Here is a 25,769-nt window from a genome sequence, read left to right as displayed (position 1 = left end):
CAAACCCAGTGAGTACCACTGCCAACACTGCTATCCAAATTAAAAATGGCTCGTTCATTTTTCCAAGGTTTCTTTGGAAATTCATCAATCATGAATACTCCTCTGAAATGAGGAATTTTATTTGATTTCGCCAACTTAATTAGATCAAGATTACTTAGCCGCAGGCGAGGTAGCGTATCCAGCATTCGTTTAGCTTTTCCACTCAATTTTGAAGATTTGCCACCCATTCGACTAGGAGTGGGGATGATTCTCTTCTTTTTCTTCTTATCTTTAGCACGTCTCATGATAAACTAAAACGTTGTTAGTTGTTTCTGGCTTTATATATGAACATTTTTAACATTCTCCCAACTGTTGTGTGAATTATCTAAGCCTAACCATTTCACCAAAATTCTATCACCTTTCCGTTTAATAACCTTCTCCACTAGGTAACTGTCGGGATGTTTGGCCAGCTGCAGTTCCTCTTGATAGAAACCTCCAGCAATCATTTGCCCCTTATAATCTTTCAGATGATAGGTGACCGGTATGGTATTTTTCACTTCAGCAACTTTAAATATTTCTGTAGACCAAGAAGGGCAGTAGCCTTTAGCAAATTGCGCTTTATATTTGGATATGCGTACATGATCACCAGCTTTGAACTTGGGAATGCTGGCGTTTTTCAAAGTTTTCTTCGCATATACTTCACGTAACAGCTGTTCTTCTATTTCTTTTCCCCGTACTGAAGCCGGCATCATTTTAATCGTTCTGTGTTTAGTGTTATTATATTTACTCACTAGCGATTTAATACTGGTTAACCAGTCGTACGATCCTTGGAGACTAATTTTTTTCCACATTGCCGCTTTCAGAGTACGATTGAATCTCTCCACTATTGAAGCTTTTAAGTTACTATAGGTAGAATAGTGATTTATACCGTTCACGTTCATCAGCTTGCCAAATATCTTGTTGTAAAACTCTTTTCCATTATCCGTTTGCAAATTGTTTGGCTTCCGTTCGACTAATACTTTCTCGAATGCTTGACTCACTTCCAGGGCTGTCTTATTCTTCAGAGGGATCGCCCATGCATATTTGGAGAAACAATCAATCACGGTCAACAGATATTTGTGGCCTTTATTGAATCTAGAGTAGGGTATTAGTTCCACCAAGTCGGCTTGCCATAGGTCATCCAAGCCCTTCAAAAGGACTGCTCTTCTCTTGAACACTCTTCTTGCTGGTCTATGCAACTCGTTTACAATCTGTTCCTTAACAGAGGCCATGATGAAATGAAGCTTGTTCATGTCCACACTACGCTATTATACCTCCATCTCTCAGCTGGGCTTCAATACTTTTTATTTCCGCGCTGGCATTGTTGGTGCCAAGTAAGCTTCTTAATCGATCTACAAGCATGTTAGGATCTACATATCTCTTTTTGTTGAAAATAATTTTGAAATCACATTCTTGTATTTCATGTTTGTGTTCAGAACTTTAATTGGTCCGGAATGGCTGTGCCCTTCTCTATGAGCGTTCGTCTGTTGCAGTATGCTCTTATAATTGATATAATCCGTCTTTTTCACCATAGACAAGTTTGGATTTGTCAAGAATAATAACTCGAAAAGACCTTTCTGGTGTGCCGAAATAGGTATTATCACCAACAGATAGAATATCTTTGCTGATGGAGACCACTGAGTCACCAATAAATACTAAATCTCCGGCCGTCATAAACTACACCATATATCATATCCAAGTCCTTGGTCTTATTTTTAATAAATTTTTTGATATATTTTAAGGACATTTCTCCAACTTCCTTCAAATATTTTGCTGAAATTTCCTTCCCTTCGGGCGTTTGTGCTTGTTCTCTTACCTCTTGAAGCGGGCTGGTTGCTACAGCAGAAGCAGTAGAAGATAACTTTAGAACTTCCGGTCGCTTTGGGGTTGAAAGTTCTTCATGCCATGTTTTTGTAAATCTTGACGGCGGTGTGGTAGCCGATTCCAGCCTCAGAAATTTTAGTCTCTTTGGAGGTGGAAGGGGTGTTTCACAAGTAGCTACTTCCGGTTTAGGAGATTGTATTAATTCAAGTGGTGGCTTTTCCTGCTTTTCCACCAATGCTTTCAATGGACTCAATAAAGGTTGATATTTCATTTTCAAATATTCATCGGTCTCTTCTCTGTTTCTCTTCAATATATTACACTTTTCTTGAATCGCCTTTCTGGTTTCGATTATTTCACGCATAACAACGTCACTAGATGACCCCTCCATGGCTCAATGAACAATGATCTTCAAGTGCATAGTTAAGGTATTATATAGGCTTCGAAACCTTTTCGATACCTTCCCTCAGTAATCTGTCTATCTTTGTCCAACACTAGAAAACCATATCTATTTTCTTTCCAACACCAGTGGCAAATTTTTCTAAAAGTTTTGAATTCCATGTCGGAATTGATATGGTCATCGTAAATTCTTCTCAAATTTAATTCATCTTGCCGAAAGAGTATTAGGAAATTTGCATTTTCTCTTACTAAGTGCTTAGGAACTCTAGTATAACTTTGATTTAGATAAAATATATCAACTCCACTGTGGCGCCCCATACAAAAATAGGCTCTTACATTATCTTGCTTGTCACATGCTATATCATCGAAAATAATTATTGAATTTGGCAGGGCCTCTTTAGGTGGGGGAACTTGAGAATTGTCTTCAAATTCAAAGTACCCAATATCTTTTAAAGGTTCTAAAATTTGAGCTAGCTTCCGGTACTTGGGCTGTTGTAATGACTTTGCAAACAAATATATATTTTCACATCTCAACCCCTTTGGATCGTATATTAAGCTCAACATCAGGTTAGTTTTCCCACAATTAGACGGTCCACATATTAAACATCTAATGGAATTTGGGAAAAGCGGACCGTGTTTGGAACATTTCTTGGAAGAGGCCCTGTCGTCAAGGTTTTGCACGGAGAGGGTGTGATGTTGCTTTATCAAGCGCATGATGGGAACTAATAAGGAACGCTCTCTCCCTTCTGTATATATATATATATAACTAAGCTATGTACATGGCACAGGAAATCTATCTACATTGCATTCACACACCCAACACCAACATTCACACATCCTATTTACATAAAATAAAATAACTTAAACTAAAATACCCACCACCTTTTTTTTTATTTATTAATTTTTTAATTTTTTTTTATTTTAATAAACTATTAATTAGAAAAAACTTAATACTAAATACCAATAATAAATAGAAAAAAAAATTTACAAAAAATAATAATATATGGAAAAAAATATTTACAAAAATACGTTTAAAATAATTAATAAATAAAGATTGACTAGAACAAAAAAAAAAAGACCTACTCTAAACAAGGTAACCATGTACATAGTATATGAAATATATATATTTACAAAAAATCCACAACATTACACAGGCAAGTCCGCTATGGTAAAGTGGCCATGGGCGAGAGTATGTACACGATCGACTAGATGGCGTTTGTCGTCGTGGGGCGAAAGGGATACTTTTCTCTGTTCGACGGAAAAGAGTTTATGTTCTTTAGAAATTATTGTTCTAAACGTGGTTGTAAACTCTTTTCCTTCGAACCATATAATCATCAAAGGTGATTTTTTTATCTACGGCTGCCTTCTTTATCCCTTTCGCCCGTTTCTTCTCTAGGCCGCGGATGCGTACTGCGTACATCTTTGCGCGGAGGCCCACGAATTCAGAGACAGGCTCTCCACTGGCTTCATCCTTGAACTTCCCCAACACCTTCTTGTTTCTATTGTTTTACATGGATGTCCGTCTGGGTAGTCGCTGGTGTCAAATTCGTCCATCATTGTAGTTATATCCTCGTAAAAGTCTTTCGTCTTTACTAAGTACATGAGGCTGTCAGTGTCTGTGTATAAAAGTTTTAGTTTGTCAGGTCCGTATTTTGTCAGCATTGTAGCTTAGTGAAAGTCATACATCCGGACTTTGGACAGATCAAGAATGGCCATCCCAACATAAATTGGTTTGTTCATCGTGATCTGTTCAAAGTCCAGATGTACAGCAGTCAGCGTCTCTGAGTAGATCGTCCTGTCTTTAAAAGTAGGTTTCGCTATTAGTTTCCGTATTCTACGTTCGTCAGTTACCAGTTCTATTTTTGTTCGTTTTCGTACGTCCTCCATGAATTTGCCAAATACTGCGTTGTTCATCTCTTGTAGAAGTCTTTGTCAAAGTCGTTGGTCGCCTGTTGTCTCATTTGGGTGTTGAGGTCGATGTAGGGGCGAAGCCAACGGGACTGCCTGAATCGTAGCGCTCTGTGTACACGTACCAACCGCAGACCTAAACCCATAGCCTGCCTCAAGTTGACGAAGTGAACAACGTATTTCTCCCTGTTGGTCAATGGAGCCAACAATTTCTTATTAACCTGTCCCGGAGGCACCCTATTCTCCGGGAGAAGGGGGAAATCGTTGTGCAGTTCGTGCAACTCGGCCGGATACTCAATATCGGCTTCGACAATATACCCGAAGGTACCATCTTCCTGCATATTGCCCCAGTCTAGAGTATCCGGATCTGATACCCATTCGAAATCCCCGTAAGGAAGCGGATTTGACATTGCCCACCCGTACAAATTATTTGCATCTAGGTAGGCAATGTAGCTAGATTCCTTATGGGGATCTCGATCTGGGTACAGATAAGCATTGTCAGCTTTACCATAGCGAAGACTGCATTGGCAAATGCCACCCCTAATACCCCGCTCAACCATCAGGAGCTGGTCATAATCAGTGAGTAGATCTAACTGTACCCCTGTACACTTCAGCATGGCATCCCAAGCCAGTCCTGGGGCCGTGAAATACCAGGCAGGGTCCAGCGAATATGCTCTTATGCAAACATCTCTGAAATTTTCAAAGATGTCACATAAGAGCATTACGTCTACCTTAAGGTAGAGTTCGCTGTACCCCCCTAGGGTTCTAATTTCAAAGGCCTCCCAAACTGACTGGGCATGCTGATAGTCTTCGTCCGAGATGTGGCATTCATTAAGGGTGCTATAGAATCCCTCCTTAGGGGGTAGACCCGTCTCCCTAAGTTTCTCGAACGAATCTGTGTAGTCATAGGGGTACACTCCTTTTCTTACGACCAGATCCATCTTGTCGGCGGGGAAGAATTTGCCCGTGTCTATAAATTTATTGTTGGGCAAATTCTTGGACAACCTATCTAAGCTAGAAGACATGAAACGGAAGGTGTCCACAAATCTGACGGTTAGAGCGCCCACTTGCTTGCTAAATGAGATGTATTTCTCTTCGCTGTTGGGGATGACGTCAATGCGACTTGAGTCATACCCCAACTGGCGAACAATAAAGTGGGCGTCATAGCCGCTCAGATTGTGGAGGAAGACGGGAAGGAAACGAGGAGTGCGGTAGAGGATATTGCAGGAATTGTGAGCAGGACCACGATACACACCAGTGATGTGATCGTGATCCGCCACTTTAGGATCGGTTCTGTTGAAGGGAAGATAACAGAGGTGACATTTTGGGGACCGTTTAAAGTCTTCCAGCTGAGATGGTGTCAGGGGTAGCATTGGCCGCTTAATGGAGTACACCAGAGCCACCTTCTCGGCCACCGCCTTTATGTAAGCCATAAATTTCTCTGCGGAATCTTCACCCGTATAGATGTAAGGTTCCGCAGGAAAATCGGCAGGAAGGCAGTGGCATATGTCTTCTGCAACTTTCACATAAGTGCAGAAACTCATAGGAAGGTGGCTCTGGTAGGGAGTTGTGTACGACCGGCCCACATTGTTTCCGTTTGTATCCATTTTTTTTTAAAATTGCCTCAAAATCAGCATAAACGACGAATGGAACCCTCATTTGGTTTTGTATTTTTGTGAAAGATATTTTTGGAGGGGTCCCATCGTCGTTACAGGCTGGCAATACCATCCGGGTCGGTCTATTTACTCCACAATACTCCATATGTTCCCTCACCCGCTCGGCGATGCTTTCACCATCCATGTTGAAATGGGTAAAGCACCGCTTGCAAACGTGTACCCTTTGTTCATGAGCAGTAATTTGTCGGACCACTAATCTATTAAAATCTTTGATGTAAGTGTAGTGGCTCCGTCCATTCTCTAAAGTCAGGAGAAGGAGATCGCGATGGTCTTGCTTCTCCTGTTTTACCACCTTTAAAGGGTACACGTTTCCTTTCTCTCCAAGGGTGAAAACATTTATCGTGATGTTGTACTTTTCAAATTTTTTCACCTCATGGAGAGGAGTGGGGAAGGAAATGCAGTCAAAATTGTACCTGTGCTCTATGTTAGCATACTTACTAACGCGTTGTGGATTCTTTGTGATGAAGCAAGAGAGTAACGCGTACTGAAAACACCGGTCATCTGTATTTTGGACATTGATGACGGCTTTTTTATTGGCAATGTGAGGAGGAAGCGGAATGAAGCTGGAGCCGCCGAGAGGGGAAAATTTATTTACTTTTAAGAGGACTCCGTCGAACTCTTTTAGGCACCAGCCGCTCCCCTTTAGTGTTGACTCCTCCATCTCTACTATAATCTTCTTGAAGCTCTCATTAAGAGAGTCGTCGATGGAGGAGTCTTCATAAATTACTTTGTTCTTAGTCTTGAAGGCGCGATCACAAGTTTCACCTTTGATGTTTTCAAAGGTCGCCTCCAAGACCAAGTTATATTTCAGGGGAGAATCGCTGTCTGCCATTACTTCCTGAAGCAGACGACGCAATGTTTCTATCTGACCTGTTAGAAATTCCATTGCGTCGACTGCCCCGGAACTTGGAAGGAAAAAAGTTCGAAGAGTCCTCCCAAAGGCTGACTCCACTTCGTATAAATGGCCTTGAGCTGCCTCAATACGAGCTCGTTTTGCCATGACTGGTGTTTCAGTACCGCAGCGTCGCAAATGAGCAAGCATCGTTTTTCTAGAAGAATAGCTTTCTCTACAATTCGGGCATTGACGAGATTGCTCATTTGCGGCGCAAGCACGTTCATGACGCTCCTTATAGTCCCCCCGTAAAAATATTTTTCCACAATACTGACACTCCATTATCAATAAAATAGTACGTAACACGAAATAATAAATACAAATATATATATATTATCAAAGCACGAATATTTAAAAATTACTAATAAAAATTAATAAGAATATAAACTAGACTAAGATATTACTAATTAAATATATACAAGAAATAAAATTAACTATACAGAATGAAATTTAAAATTGAAAACTTAGAAAAAATGAAATATAAAAAAAGTGAAATAAAACGAATATATATATTTGTTGAAAAATAATAAAAATGTACTTACAGTTCAAAGAAGGCAAGATGCTGGAAAAGCTGTTGACACTAAGAACACTAAACACTTTATGACCGCAGCCGAATTCGGAGCGACTTTTATATCATCAGAAGGATCGATTATGATAATCGATTATTAGTAAAAACATGAAATGCTATTGGCTAACTATAAATGACGTCATACCCAAGGGTGGGAGATATCAGTTAGTTACTGACCAATACAAACAAGGCATGCTCAGACAAGCAAGTTGAGCAATATTAAGCCATATACAAATAATGAGATAAATAAAGAAAAGTTAATTAAAACTTATTTATATTTTATTAATAAGTTCAAAGTTCAACTTACTTTTAACTTCATAATAACAAAAAAATGATTAAAGCGAAAGAGGCAGCTGGCTACATGTCCAGACTTGTTGGAGCATGTTCAGGTAATCATACGTGTCATCTTATTGGAGACTATAACGATATGTTCATACAGGTTTGTATAGTTGTAAACGGAAATAATAAGATATATGCTAATTAGTTACGGTTGTAACAAGTTGTATCATAATGTTTTAATTTTTTCTATATTTATTCAAAAATATAAATAAAACGGAAATAATATATGAGTCATCATATTGAGACTACAACGATATGATCATACAGGTTTGTATGTAAACGGAAGATATGGTAATTAGTTAAGGTTGCAACAAGTTGCGTCATAATAAGTTCAAATTTTATTTAATTTTTCAAAAAAAAAAATTAATAAATGCAGCGCATATGTATTTGGGTGCAATTGCCTTCTGTATTAAGATCTCACACAATTTACTGGAGTTTGCGCATGCGCAGATGATTAAGTTAGCAGTGTAAAACATATTGCTATTTAAACAGCAGTGGTTATATATATATTACTTGAATTAAGAAATAAATCGATATTAATCAATACATATAGTCAATGTGATAATCGATAGGAATAATCGATATTGCAACTGCCTGCTGTATTAAGGTATCACACAATTGACTGTAGTTTACGCATGCGCAGTTGATTAAGTTAGCAGTGTAAAACATATTGCTATTTAAACAGCAGTGGTTATATGCATGCGCATATGATTATGTTAGCAGTGTAAATTATTTTTCTTAGTTAAAAAACAGCTGTTGGCATATATATATAAACTAACAGGTACGATAAAAGCTGTGGAAGGGAAAGAGGGGCTTGCTACAGAGACCTGTCCAGTGAGGTAATCATTTGGAAAAAAAGATGCAATTCTATTGGCTAGTTAGAGTGTGACGTAATTGTGGTGGGGGGTTAATGCTAGTAATAGCTAGTATCGCAGTCCAAATGTCAGTTCGGGTTTAGTTTTCAGTGAGTGTAGGTCGCGTCATCAGCAGCAGAAGCAGTTCAGGTGGAGGGGGTAAGTAAATAATTTTTCTATTACCTAATGTGAGGTTATCCATTTTTATTTAAGTTCAATATTTTTGTGATAGTGGGGGTAATTTAAATTAAAAAAAAAATTCTTGGTGAGGGGGGTTAGATTTTTTAAAAAATAATTCCAACTTAAAACATAAGAGAACATTCAAAACTAGAGTAAGCGAGACTACCACTGTGGCCGACTGGTGCAGATGACGTGTCTACCAGCACGAAGGTTGTAGGATCGAATCCCAGGTAAGTAAAAATAATTAAAATAAAAAAATTCACCCTCCTGTCAATCAATGGGCGAGGGGGGTGGGTGGAGGTATGTTTCATCGGCTGGTACGAGGTCCGCCATCTTGTGGTCAACAGCTGGTACGAGATCCGCCATCTTCTGTACTACAGCTGTTGGAAGAGACGCCATCTTGTAGGAGGAGCTTAGGAGGCCAACGAATACGACGACCTAGAGGTGGTGGGGGTAAAGGTAGGTGTCATGTGATAAAAGTAGGGCTAGGGTGGGGGGTAAAGGGATGTCGTCGAATTCGCTGATTGGTCAATTAATAAGGGTGGGGGAAGGAGTGGGGGTAAAAGGGGTGTCATCGAATTCGCTGATTGGTCGATGAAGAAGGGTGGGGTAGGGGAAGGGGCGTGGCCTAAAGCCCTCGTCGAGTTCAATGATTGGTCAATAAGGTGGTGTGGTGGTAGGGGGCGTGGCTAAAACCCTCGTCGAAATCGATGATTGGTCAATAAGGAAGGGTGGTGGTAGAGTTAGGGGAGGGGGGTGGGAGGGGGAGGGGATGGCCGCCATTTTGTATTTTAGGTGTGCCAGAACCGCCAAATTCTCTCGACTGCTGGGCAATCTAGTCAGGTATTTTATCCTAAGATAATTCATGTGACGTGTATTGCTCATGCCTTGCATCGAGTAGCAGAAACTGTCCGATCTTTGTTCAGTGACGTAGATTCCTTAATCTCCTCGGTTAAAAAAGTGTTCTTAAAAGCACCAAGTCGCATTAAAATGCTAAAAGATCTCTATCCAGACTTGTGCCTTCCACCAGAACCATTATTGACAAGATGGGGTACTTGGCTGGAAGCAGCTCAGTATTACTATGAATACTACAATGAAATCAAGAATGTCCTTTCACATCTCGAAGACGAAGCAGTAGCGATAAATACAGCCAAGTCTTTATTCGAGAAACCTAATTTAAGGAACGACCTTGCGTTCATTTCTGACAATTGCGAATTTCTTGCACAAGCCATTTCCCAACTTGAGTCCCAAAATGTTCGACTGACAGAAAACGTGTCCAACGTTAAAAAAGTCATCGAAAAGGTGGAAGGAATACCTGGGAGTAAGGGAGATCTGATCAGATCAAAACTGGTAGAAGTACTGAGCAAGAACAAATGGTGGGAGACCATCTGCCAGATTTCTGATATTATCAGTGGAACAGAAGTCACCTCAGAATATCGTGTACCCTTAACAAACAACGAGATAACTTCTTTCAGCAAGGCGGCACCTATAACATCTGTAGATGTTGAACGATCTTTTAGTCGTTACATGTCCATCTTACGCCCAGATCGTCGTCAATTTACGTTCCAACATTTGAAATTTCATGTGGTTGCAAACAATTTCGAAGAGTGAAGTTTTCAAAATTGAAAATTTAACACATCTTTTTATAAATAGTAAAAATGTTCTTTATTGTATAAATCATTATAACTTGTAAAAACAAATTATTTTGTACCTAATAAATTATTATAAATTGTAAAAATGTTCTTTTCTTGTATAAATAATTATAACTTGCCCCTCCAAAAAAATTCCATTTTCATAAAAAAAATGTCCATTTTACTTAAATATTCCAGAAAATATTTTAAGAAAATCACATATTTTCCACATAATTGACGAAAATAAATGCATATTTTAATTAAATATTTGGCATTTTTAAATACATAAAAATCCGTTCCTTATTTATTACATTTCACCAACCCTGAAATGTAATAATATACTTTCTAAACTAGCCCTGAAGATGACCTAGTCCCTAGGTCGTAAGGTCGGCAAAATAAATTTTACTCGACTGGCAGTTATTTTTTCATCTTATTGATTTTTTTATATTTAGTCTCCAATACTGCAAATATTTTTTTTTTTTTTCTTCCCTTCTACAACTTTGGAAATAACTATTCTAATATTAACAAAAGTTTTTTCGTTTTGTTCTGCAATACTAAGCAAAATATTCCCGTGTCAAGTTGGTCTTGCAACTTTTTATTTTTGGATTTTTTTTATAATTTGTTTGAGTTGGCGATTTGCCAAATTTTCGCTTGGTTGCTGAAAAGTTAATGTAAGATGTGTACTTTAAATAATAATTTCTTTTATCATCAATTACTACGTTTCCAATGCAAGATGAAAGTAATTGCATTCCTAACATAATGTGGCCTTTATATTCATTCATTGTTACTTTTTTATCTTTAGAATGCATTCTTGGTTTTCGTAAGAAAAGTTTTTCTTTTCTGAGTAATCACATACACATGCAATGAAAATGGCAGAATACTTACTGTTCGGCCCTCCCCTGGCTTGAAATTCCCGTTTTCCCCAGTTTGCGGAACTGTGAGTGAGAATGAGAAGGGGTTAGCTGGTGCAGCGTCTCCTAGACCAGCAGTTGCCCTTTACTATAATAAGAAATCACATGTCTGTAAAACGTCTGGTGTAAAAATTATAAAACACTCACTCCGCCATTAAAAAGCCTCGCTTGTGCGCGTCTCCCCAAGTTGTCGACTGTGTTGGTGTTTATATTAAGCTGTTCCCTTTTGTCTATGTTTTTTAATTTAGTCATTGTCAGGCTGTCTTTGCCAGATAATATAAAACAATTTGTCAGTTGTGTAAATTGGTGTATTAAGAATAGACGTCATTCTAAAAATTCATTCTTGCCAGGCAAGTTGTAATCTGAACTTTATGTATATAGAACTTAGACTTAAGCTGTTGCCTTGTCCGAATAATTTTAAGAATAAATACCATTGTTTTCTATTTCATTGAAATATCCTGAGAGTTGGTGACGTTCCCCACCCTTACCTGCCTTCAGTTGATTGCGTCTTATTTGTAAGTATAACAAAATTGCAAGTACAATTGTCCTCCTTGCCAAGGCACTTATTTTCACTTACTTAGTTACTGTAGGTTAGAGTTGAATTTTGAATTAAGGAGTTAAAACAAAATTTGAATATTGTGTTGGTCTTACAGAAGTATAAGTAAGATAATTACACTAAATTATCAAATAAATTAGTAAGCAATATTTATTCATTCTTAAATTAAAATTGAATGCACTCCCTTTAATTACTTGTACTAAAATAATTTACTAAAAATATGCGTATCTTTACCTATTTTATATTATATGTACAAAACATAGTGGGAAGAACACTTACATTAATATTGAAGAAAACTATATTATTTGATATTAACCCAGATTAATTAATACATATTTTTAATGATTGGCTACACTTAATAAAATAAAGTAAAAAATCAATTTCGTCTGAGAACGAACTTCAACCGATTATTTTTATTTACAAAATAATTAATACAAAAAAAAGATTTTTTTTTCTCCCAAAGGTTGACGAATGGAAGACAATTTTTATTAAGGAACATCATTTTATACAAGTTCTTCCTAATGTTTTACAAATATTTTGGAAACCAAAAACAATGAAATGAAATGAAAGCCATTTATTAAATCATTTAAACAATACATTTAAATATTTAAATCAGCTAACGCTGTGGCACCCCTAAGGGTAATTTGAGTTGCTAATCATTAAAAATAAAATTTATCTGTTCTTAGTTCAAATCAAATAATCTTCAACATAAATGTACTTTTTTTTTTTTTTAATTCAAAATTATTTAAATTTATATAGTCTTAATAAAATAGTTTAAAAAATATTAACTTACACAAAAATACTAATTTAAACAGAATTTTACAATTTCAGAGGTTATCATTTTTTATTTTATTTACATCTTTATTCACACAGAGTATTACACTAATAGACCAACATATTTTAATTTAATTATTTTTGCTTCTAATTATTTTAATTTTCACCGAATTTATTGCTAATATTTTGTATTGTTTTTACTTCTCCTGTGGTAGCCAGGCTTCAACATATATTGCGCTCATTCTCCTCCATTCTGCTCTGTCAAGGGCGACTCTCTTCCATGCTACTCCGCCGCAGCATTTCCTCATCTCGTGATCCCATTTTATTTTAGGTCTACCCCTCTTTCTTTTTAAACCCAGGGGGCACCATTCCAGTATTTTCTTGGCCCATCTGCCATCCTCCGAACGCACAATGTGGCCAGCCCATTTCCATTTTTTTTCGCAGATCACCTTTATAATATCATCCATTCCAGTCTGTGCCCTTATCCATTTGTTGCTTTTCCTTTCTCTCCTACTTATCTTCATCATGCTTCTTTCCATCTTTCTTACTGTCTTTCTTATCTTCTCCAAATCTTTTCTAGTCAGACTCCAAGTTTCGCATCCATATGTTAGGACTGGTCTCACTACGCAGTTCCATAGCTTCTTCTTTACTGCGATACTCACGTCTGATCTAAATAATTTTCTGTATTTACTATACATTCCCCAGCTTAGTCTTATTCTTCTGTTAATTTCTTTATCTATTTTCTCTTCTTTATCAATGAGTTGCCCTAAATATACATTTTCAACTACTTCTTCTATTGGTTCTTCGTTTATCATTACCATCATATCTTCAGTGTTATTTATTTTCATTATTTTAGTTTTTTGTGGATTTATTTTTAATCCGAGTTTTTCGGCATATTTAACTAGGTCTTTCAACATATTCATTATCTCTTCATGAGACTTTCCAATCAGCACTAAATCGTCTGCGAACTTCATAGTGACCAATTGTTCACCATTCACTTTAATACCGTAGTTATGCCACTGGCAACTCTTAAAAATTTCTTCCATTACTACTCCAAATATCTTTGCAGAAGGTACATCTCCTTGACGTAGACCTCTTCGTATTTTAATATTCTTTCTTTGATTTCCAATGTTAACTTGCAGTTCGGCGTTTTTGTAAATAAATTCTATAATTTTAATGTATTCATATTTAATTTGTTTACTCTTTAAGGTTTTCAAAATTGCTTCGGTGTACACACTGTCGAAGGCTTTCTCGAAGTCTATGAACAGTAGTAGCAGGGTGATTCCATAATCTTGTGCTTTTCTTATTAGTTCACGAATCACCAGAATAGCATCCAAAGTGGAAAAATTCTTCTTAAAACCAACTTGATCCACAGGTGAATCGAAATCCAAATGTCTATCCATTCTTTTAGTTAAAATATTCATAAATAGTTTGTATATTACAGATAAGAGGTTTAATGGCCTATAGTTTTTAATATCTAATTTATCTCCTTTCTTAAAAAGTAAGATTAATTTTGATTTCAGCCAGGACCGAGGAACGCTTTGTTCTTGTAAACAAACATTGAACAAATCGCATAGCTCAATTGCTAGTTTTTCACCACCCACTTTCAGCTGTTCGTTCACAATATCGTCTAGTCCTCCAGTCTTACCACATTTCAATTTACTTATAGCATTTTCAACCTCGCAGGGTAGTATCTTTTGAAGTTCCGCTAGGTCTTGATTATCGTAATGCACTTGATCTATCGGTTCTGGTGCACTATATAGTTCACTATAGAAGTCGCAAATAATATTTAGTATATCCTCCTTTTCTGTTTTAACTATCCCATTCTTATCTTTCATCGCTATAATGCTTTTCCTTCCTAACATTTGAGATTTTATACACTTCTTTAAGCTACTACCTGTTTGTATGACTTCTTCCATTTCTTCTATCTTTTTCTTTGAGTTCCATTCATTTATCATTCTTCTTATAGTTTTAGAAATTTCTGTGAATTCTCTTTTCTCTCTTCCTTTCCTCTTCAGTTTACGTCTTTTCTGCATCAGTTTATTTATTTCATCAGGAAATCTTCCTTTTTTCTATTCTTATTTCCTTTGTTTCCGATTACTTCCTCTGTTGTTTCCTTTATGGCTTTCACTAATCTCTTTTCCATTCTATTAAGGTCTTTAGTTGTGTCTTTCTCCTTATCCAGGTTTAATATTAATTTATTTTCGAATTCTTGCGACATTAATTGTTTCTTATCTATTTCACTCTTTCTACTTTGCTGATAAGTTTTTCTTCTGAATTTTAATTTAACTGTAGCTTTAATAGCTTTATGATCACTTCCGATATTGATATTGTCTTCAGTATCTACATCAATCACTATTTCTTTTCTATTTACTATTACATAGTCTATCTCATTTTTAGTATTTCCGTCTGGACTAATCCATGTCCATTTTCTTTCTGGATCTTTTTTGAAGAAAGTGTTCATAATTGCTAGGTTATTAGCCTCAGCGAACTCAACCATTTCATTACCTCTCTCATTCCTTTCTCCAAATCCAAACCCTCCCACTGCATTCTCTCCTTCCGTTTTTCCCACTTTAGCGTTCCAATCACCTATTATAATGGTGAATCTGCAGGGATCTTCATCTACTGCTGGTTGAAGTTTACCATAAAATTCTTCTAGTTCTTCTTCTGTAAAGTCACTTGTCGGGGCATAAATTTGTATTATCTTAATTCGTCCTATTTTCTTTCTACCAGGGTTCCATATTAGTTTTGATACTCTTTGTGAGTAACTTTTAAATGATGTTATCTGGTTTGCCAGGTGCTTATTAACTAAAAAACCAGTTCCCCCTATACTTCCATTGCCATTGTAGTAAAATTTCATATTGTTTTGCAATTCTATACACTCTTCTCCGTTTCTTCTTACTTCAGATAGTCCAGTTAAGTCCCATTTTACATTTTTCATTTCTTCTATTAATTCTAATAATTTATTATTATCTTTTAGTGTCCGACAGTTATAACTATATATGTAGATAATGTTTTCATCATTGATACTTTCTTCGTTGCAAGTATCACTTTTCTGTAATTGCTACACCGCTAGATCATGTTTAATTTTCTTCATTGATTTATCTAAACCCTGATAATTCAAATTAGATCCAGAAATATTATTTAACACAGTTTTCTTTTCCTTTCTAGTTTGTTTTCCTTTAAATTCTTCTGGTGACGTTTTTTGTGAAGTTAAATTGTTTTCTTTCTGCTCTGTCCATTAATTTAGTGACATGCATGAATTTACCATCAATTACTAGGCCGTTTTTCCTTAATTTACTTATATGGCCTAAGTCTTTGAATTTTAAGTGTTCTTTTATTAGTTTTTTCCTCTGTAGTAAGTCCTCCTTGTCGTAATCTTCGGCGATAAATATATTCGAACCAATCAGTTTCGAGGAGTTTTTCAGTAATTTTCTTTTACAATTATTAGAAACACAGGAGAGTACAACAGGACGTTTTTTCCCCTTATTCTTTCCAAACCTTCTAACATAGTTTATGTGAGATTTATCTAGATTTACTGACATCACGTTTGTACAAACGTCTACGATAGTATGTTCTAATTTCTCATAATCCTCTTCTTCCTCCTCTTGTATACCAAAGAAAACAACATTATTTCTTCTTTTAATGCGTTCTATTTCTCTTGTCTGTTTTGATATTAAATCAATCAGTTCTAAATTTTCTTGTTCTAATTGTTTATATTTTTGATTTTGTTCCTTGAGTATTTCTGTAATATTCAAATTGGATAATTCTCTACGAATAACGTTCATAAATTCCTCTATAATCTCTGTTTTTAAATCATCAAGGAGTTTCTTTAAATCAAAAGTAATTTGGCTAGTCATATTTCACAAAGTTGGGTTTATATATTTACAAATAAAATAATAAAACTATTCCAAACGAAAAGATAAAAGAACAGTTTACCTGTATTTTACTTAACCAAACAGAATATCTGAACTTAAAACTTGACCAGTAAACAAAGAGTAACAGTCCGTTGCCGTGATCTTGATCACCACCAGAATTATGTCCCCCTCCGCTCCAATACTATTACTGTTCAATTCCAACCTACACTTCTAGTTATTAAAGTTTTTATTTAATAATTAAACATCAGTTACGAGGTGTGTTCAAAAAGTAACGGGAATTTTTAAATTTCGCGGGTTTGGAGAGTCTGATTGTAAAATTTTTTTTTTATTATATTGGTACACATGCCCCTGAAGTACGATAAAATTTTCAGTAATATTCATTGTTTACTTCTTAAGTGGCAGCCGTTAAGGTTAGACGTGTTTTTCGAGCTTGGCGATTTTTGTTTGTTAAAAAAAATGGATCAAAGAATTTGTATTAAATTTTGCGTAAAAAATGAAATAAAGTGTGTGAAATGTTAATAAAGGCATATGGTGAGTCTGCTATGAGTAAAACAAGGATTTACGAGTGGTATAAGCGTTTCCAAGATGGCCGCGAAAACGTTGAAGATGACGAACGACCTGGACGTCCAAGCACATCAACAACCGATGAAAACGTGAAAAAAGTGAAAGAAATGGTTATGAACGATCGCCGAATCACAATCAGAGAAGTCGCTGATGATGTTGCCATATCAATTGGCTCATGCCATGAAATTTTTTCGGATGTTTTGGGTATGAAACGTGTGGCAGCAAAATTTGTTCCAAAATTGTTGAATTTCGAACAAAAACAGCGGAGAATGGAAGTTGCTCAAGAGTCACTCAATGAAGTCGACAACGATGCGGATCTACTGAAACGTGTTATAACAGGTGACGAAACATGGGTTTACGGATATGATGTCGAAACTAAGGCTCAATCGTCCCAGTGGAGGCATTCTGGATCGCCAAGACCGAAAAAGGCTCGACAAGTGCGGTCGAATGTGAAGGTTATGCTCACTGTGTTCTTCGATTTTAATGGCATAGTGCATCATGAATTCTTGCCACAAGGTCAAACAATCAATAAGGAGTACTACCTACAAGTTCAACGCCGTTTGCGTGAAGCAATCCGAAAAAACGCCCGGATTTGTGGCAAAACAATTCATGGATTTTGCACCACGATAATGCACCTGCTCACACTTCATTGCTTGTTCGTGAATTTTTGGCCAAAAACAAAACTTTAACGATGCCCCAGCCTCCATATTCGCCAGACATGGCTCCATGTGACTTTTTTCTATTTCCAAACATAAAGAGAACATTAAAAGGCCGTCGTTTTCAAGCATAGATGACATTAAAAGCGAATCGCTGAAAGAGCTGAAAGCTATCACAAAGATCGAGTTTCAGAAGTGTTTCGAGGATTGGAAAAAGCGCTGGCACAAGTGTATAGTATGCGAAGGGGACTACTTTGAAGGCGACAATATTAATGTAGATGAATAAATAAATATTTTTTTCAAAAAACGAAAATTCCCGTTACTTTTTGAACACACCTCGTACACCAATAGTTCTAAATTTTTAATATATTACAGATAAAATTATTTAGATCACTTCTATCATAAATTTAAATCAATTAACTTTCATTGAACCACTGAAAAAAGTGTTTTAAACAGAGCACACCTAAACACGTCTGACCTGTTTCTAGTCTAGTACGCAACTCCAAGGCACTTATTTTCACTTACTTAGTTACTGTAGGTTAGAGTTGAATTTTGAATTAAGGAGTTAAAACAAAATTTGAATATTGTGTTGGTCTTACAGAAGTATAAGTAAGATAATTACACTAAATTATCAAATAAATTAGTAAGCAATATTTATTCATTCTTAAATTAAAATTGAATGCACTCCCTTTAATTACTTGTACTAAAATAATTTACTAAAAATATGCGTATCTTTACCTATTTTATATTACATGTACAAAACATAGTGGGAAGAACACTTACATTAATATTGAAGAAAACTATATTATTTGATATTAACCCAGATTAATTAATACATATTTTTAATGATTGGCTACACTTAATAAAATAAAGTAAAAAATCAATTTCGTCTGAGAACGAACTTCAACCGATTATTTTTTTTTACAAAATAATTAATACAAAAAATTGGATTCACTCTCTTCTGAGATTACAGCTTTCAGAAAAGAACAATCTTCTCTATGTACTGATATGCAAACATTTAAAAGAGAATTTAAAAAACTCTGCTCTAATTTAGAAAAGGACCTGGAAGTTTGTAAAAAAAAAAAATATCTCTGAACTCTTCAATGAGAATAATTATTTAAAGAAATACATTTTTTTTTTTTTTTTTTTTTTTTTTTTGCGCATCAACAGCTGAGGTCATTAGCGCCCGGAGCTTTTTCCAGTGCACTGCCGGCCTCCGGACAGTGTTCTCTCGTTACAGACAACACTGTCCATCACCGGACAGTGAGCTGTAAGAAGCTCCTAGGAAGAGAAAATCTAAGGGTCAGCTGCTGGATTCGAACCCGGGACCTCCGCGTGGGAGTCCAGTATGCTAACCTCATAGCTACATTACTACATTAATACATTAATAATTTGAACAAAGAGATGTTATTTTATTCGCATACTCCTTATTCAAATACCGTCAAAATAGATAACATTTCTGTATCAGAAAAGGAAAATCTTTATTCCATCATTGAAGGTGTTGTATACTAATGCGGCCGAGGGATGAAGTCCAGTATACAAGCTTTTCTTCTCACCGCTCGCAGGTACAAGTGACTGGACGGCCCTGAAAAGGACCGTTCACAAAAAATATGTCGGCGCTTGACTCGCCTATGGCGCTCCCCAGCGGGGAAGCCGTACAGTTGGGTGGCCCTGAAAAGAGCCGTTCACACTGTTGGTTGAAGTGACTGCGCCGCTCCAAGAATGGCTTGCTCCCAGCGCGAGGCCACAGCCAAAGGGAGGTGAGAGGCCCTGAAAAGGGCCGTTCGCTAATACCAGTCAACCGGCTTTGGGAGCCCCGGCAGTGTGGCCAGCACCCCGATAAACCCCGGTACCAATTGGCCTGGTCCTCGCTCGTGTCTCACCCTGTGGCAGCGCTAGTGATTCGCTTGCCTCCGTAGCTGGTGAACTAAGGCGTCTCGTGTGCGGCACTTCCTTCTTTCTTCACAATACAGGGGTTAAGTGATCGATTTTTTGTTCTGGTCCGGACAGTGAGGTCCTTTGGCCGGTACAGAGATCCAGGTTGAGAGTAAGGCCCAGTCAGCAATCTTCCAGCTAAGGTAGCTATTGTGGATGTTTTCCCGTTGAAAAATTATCTTGGACTGATGCAGACACGGCCGATTCTGCCCTTTTTATAGCGAAGTCGACCGTGCCGCGCCCTGGCGTCGCGACTGCGTCGCTATCTCTGTACCGTCCAAAGAACCACACTGCCATTCCAGAGCCTTGAGAAAGACTTTTTAAAATGGGCTATTTGCCTCTTTTCCTTTTTTATTTTTCTTTAATAAACAATTCTATATACATATAAAAATTATTTTTTTTCCTATTTACAAAAATTATGTAGCTGTTCAATTATGCAGCAAAGTGAAGTTGGGGTTCCAACATGCCTCCGCCCTAATTGAAGAGCTACGTTGCAAATCGCACTGGCCGCCTGATGGTCCTCGATGGTCTAGTTGACCGATGCTCGCTTCCTTCATCGTTGGCGGTGGAAGGCTCCGGAGGTTTTGGTGCATCCTGTTGGCTCTCCTCCAGTAGGTAGGCTGGCTTGAGGCGGTCCAACGAAACTCGGTCTTCCCTGCCGGGTAGCTGCACTGTAGCCGTTTTGTCATCCCGACTCCGCACTAGGTACGGTCCTGAATAAGGGGGTGTCAGTGACCGCTTGTGAACCTCTTCTCGTAAGAATACATGTGTGCACTTTTCCAGGTCCGGGCTGACAAAACATTTCGTTTGCGTTGGACTGATGGTTCGTGCCCATTCCTGCCGTAACAGTTGTAAACTGGCGTCTGTGGGTTCTTGAGTTCGAGGAGGCATGAATATTTCTCCGGGCAAACGTAGTGGCTGTCCCAACACTGCCTCTGCTGCGCTTACCCCGGTGGTTCTCCTTAAAGCCGACCTTAGTCCTAGCAGGACCGTAGGCAAGGTCTTTGTCCATTTGCTGGCCTCTTCTAGCCTCGTCCGAAGTGCGCTCTTCAGGGAACGGTGCCATCTTTCTACCATTCCATTGCTTTGTGGATGGTAAGCCGTTGTTCTGAGATGCGTGATCCCTAGAAGTTGCGCTAGCTGGTTGAACAGCATCGACTCGAATTGCCTTCCTCTATCAGTTGTTAGGCGGACTGGTACTCCATATCGAGCTATCCAGTGGCGGTAGAAGGCCTCTGCCACAGCGGTAGCGGTGATGCTAGTCAGAGGTATCGCTTCCGGCCACCCGGTCGCTCGGTCGACCATTGTCAGGAGATATTCTTTCCCGTCTGATGGTGGGAGTGGTCCGACTAAGTCTAGGTGAACGTGTTCAAATTTCTTGGACGGCATGAAGGTCCCAAACGATGTCGAGGTGTGTCGGTTGACCTTTGGCCCGTTGACAGGGTATGCAGTGTTTTGCCCAATATGCTACGTCCTTTTCCATGTTTGGCCAGAAGAATCTAGCGGTCACCAGCTTCCTTGATGCTCTGATCCCTGGATGGCTAAGGCTGTGCAGATTCTCGTAGATTGGCTTCCTTAATTCCCCTGGTACGTATGGCCTGGGTGTTCCCTTTGTGGTCTCGCAGAAAAGACTGTACTCTGCACCAGGTACCGGAACTAGCTGGAGGCGAAGAGTCTCCCTTTTCTCTTGGGTATCGATTTCCTCGTCCCGTTTCTGAGCTTCCGCTAGATTCTGAAAGTTGTTCAGTACAGTTACCTCCGCAATCCTCGATAAAGCATCAGCCACGGTGTTGTCCTCTCCCCGCTGGTAGCGTATATCCGTGGAGAATTGAGAGATGTAGTTCAAGTGCCGTAATCTCCTGGGACACAAGGTCTTATTGCTCTGTAGCATTGCGTAGGTTAGTGGCTTGTGGTCGGTGTATATTAGGATATGCCTGCCCTCAATCATGGGTCTGAAGTAGCGTATTGCCTCATACACTGCCAGAAGCTCTCGGTCGTAGGTGCTGTAGTTTTGTTGCGCCTTGTTGAACGCTTTAGAGAAGAACCCTAGCGGCTGTATTGTGTCATCTTCCTGTTGCTGTAGCACTGCTCCCATGCCGATGTTGCTGGCGTCACAAGCTACTGATAGCTGAGAGTCCGGTGAAGGATGCGCTATGCATGTTGCATTCGCAAGGTCCTCCTTGGTCTTCTCGTAAGCCGCTTCTGCTTCCCTCGACCACACTATAGGCGTCTTATCCCTGCGTTTAGCGTGGTGGAGATATTTGTTGAGCTCTCTCTGGGTGGTGGCTGCGTTGGGAAGGCACTTCCTGTAGAAGTTTACCATCCCAAGAAATCTCCTTAGCTCATAGATGGTGGCTGGCTTTGGTAGTTCCCGAATAGCTTTCACCTTCTCCTGGAGCGGGCAGATCCCTTCTGGTGACACGGTGTACCCCAGGAAGCTGACTGTCGGTTGTCCCAGTACACATTTATCAGTCCTTAGCGTCAGCCCTCGCTCACTCAACCGCTGGAACACCACTTTTAGGTGCGCCTCGTGTTCTCGCTCGTCCTTGGACGCAATGAGTATATCGTCTACGTAGACGAACACGAATGGTAGGTCCCTAAAAAGGTGGTCCATGTATCGCTGAAAGGTCTGGGCTGCGTTTCTTAGACCGAACGTCATCTTGACGAACTCGAATAGGCCAAACGGTGTGATTATAGCCGTCTTCGGAATGTCTTCTTCCGCCACTGGTATATGATGGTACGCCTTGTTTATATCCAGAGCCGAGTAAATCTTAGTGCCGTATAACTGAATCGTGAAGTCGTGCAAGTTAGGCACATTGTATCGGTCTGGCACGGTCTTGCTATTCAGCAGGCGGTAGTCACCGCAAGGTCGCAATGTTCCATCCTTCTTCTCAACCACATGCAGTGGGCTGGCCCATGGGCTCTTGGATGGCCGACAGATACCGTCGTTCATCATTTGCTGGAACTCCTCCTTGACAGCTTGATACTTGCCTGGCGGCAATCTGCGCGCCCTGCTGCATACGGGAGGCCCTGTAGTTTCAATGTGATGCAATATCCCGTTGTTTTGTCGTATCTTACGTGAGCGAACCTTCGTTAAGGTAGGGAACTGTAGCAGCAACTCCCTAAATGGTACGTGCGGTGGTACAGTAGATAGCTCTAGTAGCTCCACGACTTCAATGGACCCTATAGTTGCGAGTCCTGTGGTCCGGTCTATTAGACAGCGCTGGGCCAAATCCACCACCAGATTGCTTCCGGCGAGAAAGTCTGCCCCAAGTATGTGCTGCGTGACGTTGGCCACGATGAAATCCCACACGAACAGTCGGCGTAAGCCAAGATCCAAGCTCTTCCTTTGCTCTCCATAAGTTGGGATTGGAGTGCCGTTAGCCGCATACAGGCTGAATCCTGAGTCTCGTTCCCTGGCCTTGTTACAGTTGGGGATGATGGATATCGCCGCGCCAGTGTCCACCAGGTATCTTGTCCCTGTTTTTATGTCAGTGACGAAGAGACGGCGGAATTTATTAGCGGTAGCGACTTCCGCCTTCCCGTCTACCGCGTCCCATTTGTTGACGGCTGGCTGGTGGTCCGCCATTTGCAAGGTTTCTTGCACTTTGTGGCCTTCTCCCCGAACTTGTGGTGGTAGTAGCAATACCCATCCTTGGGAGCTCCTTGGTCACGGTTCCGGGACCTACTTCTTCCACGGTTGCTGCGCTGAATGGTAGTGGCCAATGAAGAAAATTGCTCGTGCAAATCTTGCAGTTGCTTCTCCAGTCGAGCCAGTCTGTCGCCGTCAGTATCCCTCACAGCGTGAACAGAGGTATTGGAGTCTACCTCCATTACCTTGTCTGCCACAGTGGCCAACTTGTCTAGGTCGTCCTGTTCAATAGCGGCTAGAATCCCTCTCACTCTCTGCGGTAGTGCTCGCAGCCAAACGGTACGTAAGACGCCGTCCGACATCACTGTACCCGCTTGGTTTTGCATTTGTCGCAACAGCTGTGAAGGAGTCATGTCGCCAAGCTGTGTTTGTTCCAGAAGCCTTAGTATCCTTCTCTCCTGGCTTTGACTGTAGATAGCGATCAGTTTTTCCTTCGTTGACGTGTAAGGCACTGGACCAGGTGACTGCACTGAGCCGGCTATTTGTGTAAGCACCTGATATGGTAGCTGACCAACCAGGGCTTGAAATCGTCCAGCCTCGCTTTTGATCTTGTAGGCCCCAAATAGAGCTTCGATTTGTAGAAACCATAATGCTGGATTTTCCTCCCAGAACTGGGGTAACTTCACGAGGCTTACAGCTTCTGTGTTCGGTGCAGGCTCGAGCGGTGCGTCCCTCGCTTCAGTCATCACGTCGGGGTCACCAATTGTTGTATACTAATGCGGCCGAGGGATGAAGTCCAGTATACAAGCTCTTCTCACCGCTCGCAGGTACAAGTGACTGGACGGCCCTGAAAAGGACCGTTCACAAAAAATATGTCGGCGCTTGACTCGCCTATGGCGCTCCCCAGCGGGGAAGCCGTACAGTTGGGTGGCCCTGAAAAGAGCCGTTCACACTGTTGGTTGAAGTGACTGCGCCGCTCCAAGAATGGCTTGCTCCCAGCGCGAGGCCACAGCCAAAGGGAGGTGAGAGGCCCTGAAAAGGGCCGTTCGCTAATACCAGTCAACCGGCTTTGGGAGCCCCGGCAGTGTGGCCAGCACCCCGATAAACCCCGGTACCAATTGGCCTGGTCCTCGCTCGTGTCTCACCCTGTGGCAGCGCTAGTGATTCGCTTGCCTCCGTAGCTGGTGAACTAAGGCGTCTCGTGTGCGGCACTTCCTTCTTTCTTCACAATACAGGGGTTAAGTGATCGATTTTTTGTTCTGGTCCGGACAGTGAGGTCCTTTGGCCGGTACAGAGATCCAGGTTGAGAGTAAGGCCCAGTCAGCAATCTTCCAGCTAAGGTAGCTATTGTGGATGTTTTCCCGTTGAAAAATTATCTTGGACTGATGCAGACACGGCCGATTCTGCCCTTTTTATAGCGAAGTCGACCGTGCCGCGCCCTGGCGTCGCGACTGCGTCGCTATCTCTGTACCGTCCAAAGAACCACACTGCCATTCCAGAGCCTTGAGAAAGACTTTTTAAAATGGGCTATTTGCCTCTTTTCCTTTTTTATTTTTCTTTAATAAACAATTCTATATACATATAAAAATTATTTTTTTTCCTATTTACAAAAATTATGTAGCTGTTCAATTATGCAGCAAAGTGAAGTTGGGGTTCCAACAGAAGGTTTGTCAAAACAAATTGATGTTGATCTGAGAGAGGAAACAGTCGATTATATTTATCGATGGAAGTTTGGTCAAGGTAACTATCCACCCTCAATAATTGTTAAATTTTTGTATTCTTCTATTAAAAGGAAATTTGTAAGAAACGCCAAATTAAATAAAGATAAATTAAAGTGTCTGACAATAATCAACAGATATATATCTGTTAATAGATATACATATGTTAATGACTTGCTTTCACCGTTTGCCTACAAGTTATTTGTTCAGGCCAGGGAGCTAAAAAAGCAAGGCTTATTATTTTCGGTTTGGCATCGTGACGGCCGCATTAGATTAGATTAGACTAGGGCGGCCTGAGGGCCTACGCCACTGCGACCCCTTTGGGTCTATTGTGGCTCCCCTAACTTTAAAGCTCACCCTCCAGACCTGTCCTTTTAATTAGACTCTTAATGCTGGAGAGTGACTTTTGGGTAAAGCTCACAGGCCTTGGTTTTTCCTCCCCGAGAAGTAACATCCTTAGCCACACGAGCCCCTCACACTGACACAACATGTGTAGTGCCGTTTCCTCCTCTTCCTGACAGAACCTACAGAGGCTATCATCTACCAGGCCCATGCGATGCATGTGTTTTCTGAGTCTGCAGTGGCCAGTCAATAGGCCTACAATCATCCTGATAGCCCCACGGCCTTGACGGATTAATTCTGCAGTCAGTCTCGCCTGTCTCTGCCCAGTGGTGGCAAGCCACCACTCCTGAGACCTACTCTGCACCCATAAGTTAATGGTCGCAGTCTTAACACACTTCGGAACCCCAAAACAGGGCTCCGGGCCAACGAAGTATCCCGCAGAGCCTTCCCGGGCCAATAAATCTGCCGCTTCGTTACCCTTATGTCCTGAATGACCAGGTACCCAGACCAGAAAGACCTTATTTTGGTCACTAATCTCCTTCAGGGCACCCAGACAG

The 25,769-nt window shown here is 39.9% G+C and overlaps 4 protein-coding genes across 4 annotated transcripts; all 4 read right to left on the bottom strand.

Moving 5' to 3' along the window:
• Window positions 1–4,148: 4,148 nt before the first annotated feature.
• Window positions 4,149–5,753, bottom strand: LOC141451978 (uncharacterized). The gene is made up of 2 exons (XM_074123797.1): window positions 4,368–5,753; window positions 4,149–4,295 (listed from the first exon to the last, which is right to left on the bottom strand). The coding sequence occupies exons 1-2, from the start codon at window positions 5,751–5,753 to the stop codon at window positions 4,149–4,151; spliced, it is 1,533 nt and encodes a 510-aa protein (XP_073979898.1).
• A 7,822-nt stretch (window positions 5,754–13,575) lies between these two features.
• Window positions 13,576–15,468, bottom strand: LOC141451977 (uncharacterized). Its single transcript, XM_074123795.1, has 3 exons — window positions 14,629–15,468; window positions 14,087–14,557; window positions 13,576–13,692 (listed from the first exon to the last, which is right to left on the bottom strand). The coding sequence occupies exons 1-3, from the start codon at window positions 15,466–15,468 to the stop codon at window positions 13,576–13,578; spliced, it is 1,428 nt and encodes a 475-aa protein (XP_073979896.1).
• A 241-nt stretch (window positions 15,469–15,709) lies between these two features.
• Window positions 15,710–16,387, bottom strand: LOC141451976 (uncharacterized). The gene has a single exon (XM_074123794.1). It carries the CDS (start codon window positions 16,385–16,387, stop codon window positions 15,710–15,712), a length of 678 nt encoding a protein of 225 aa, XP_073979895.1.
• Window positions 16,388–20,046: 3,659 nt separating this feature from the next.
• LOC141451975 (uncharacterized) lies at window positions 20,047–20,865 on the bottom strand. The gene has a single exon (XM_074123793.1). The coding sequence runs from the start codon at window positions 20,863–20,865 to the stop codon at window positions 20,047–20,049; it is 819 nt and encodes a 272-aa protein (XP_073979894.1).
• Window positions 20,866–25,769: the final 4,904 nt, after the last annotated feature.

The sequence above is a fragment of the Rhodnius prolixus genome, unplaced genomic scaffold (assembly GCF_049639745.1).
Source record: "Rhodnius prolixus isolate KJV_2025 unplaced genomic scaffold, Rpr scaffold_20, whole genome shotgun sequence".
Lineage (NCBI taxonomy): Eukaryota > Metazoa > Arthropoda > Insecta > Hemiptera > Reduviidae > Rhodnius > Rhodnius prolixus.
Note: the sequence above shows the minus strand (reverse complement) of the source record. Positions and strands in the feature narration are given on the sequence as shown.

Coding starts and splice junctions, on each gene's coding strand:
- LOC141451978 (XM_074123797.1), bottom strand. CDS start 5,753: ATGGATACAAACGGAAACAATGTGGGCCGGTCGTACACAACTCCCTAC. Junction 4,296..4,367: donor ATAGGGTGCCTCCGGGACAG/GTTAATAAGAAA, acceptor AACTTGAGGCAG/GCTATGGGTTTAGGTCTGCG.
- LOC141451977 (XM_074123795.1), bottom strand. CDS start 15,468: ATGAAAAATGTAAAATGGGACTTAACTGGACTATCTGAAGTAAGAAGA. Junction 14,558..14,628: donor TAAAGGAAACAACAGAGGAA/GTAATCGGAAAC, acceptor AAACTGATGCAG/AAAAGACGTAAACTGAAGAG. Junction 13,693..14,086: donor AGCTATGCGATTTGTTCAAT/GTTTGTTTACAA, acceptor TTAAAATTATAG/AATTTATTTACAAAAACGCC.
- LOC141451976 (XM_074123794.1), bottom strand. CDS start 16,387: ATGACTAGCCAAATTACTTTTGATTTAAAGAAACTCCTTGATGATTTA.
- LOC141451975 (XM_074123793.1), bottom strand. CDS start 20,865: ATGGTCGACCGAGCGACCGGGTGGCCGGAAGCGATACCTCTGACTAGC.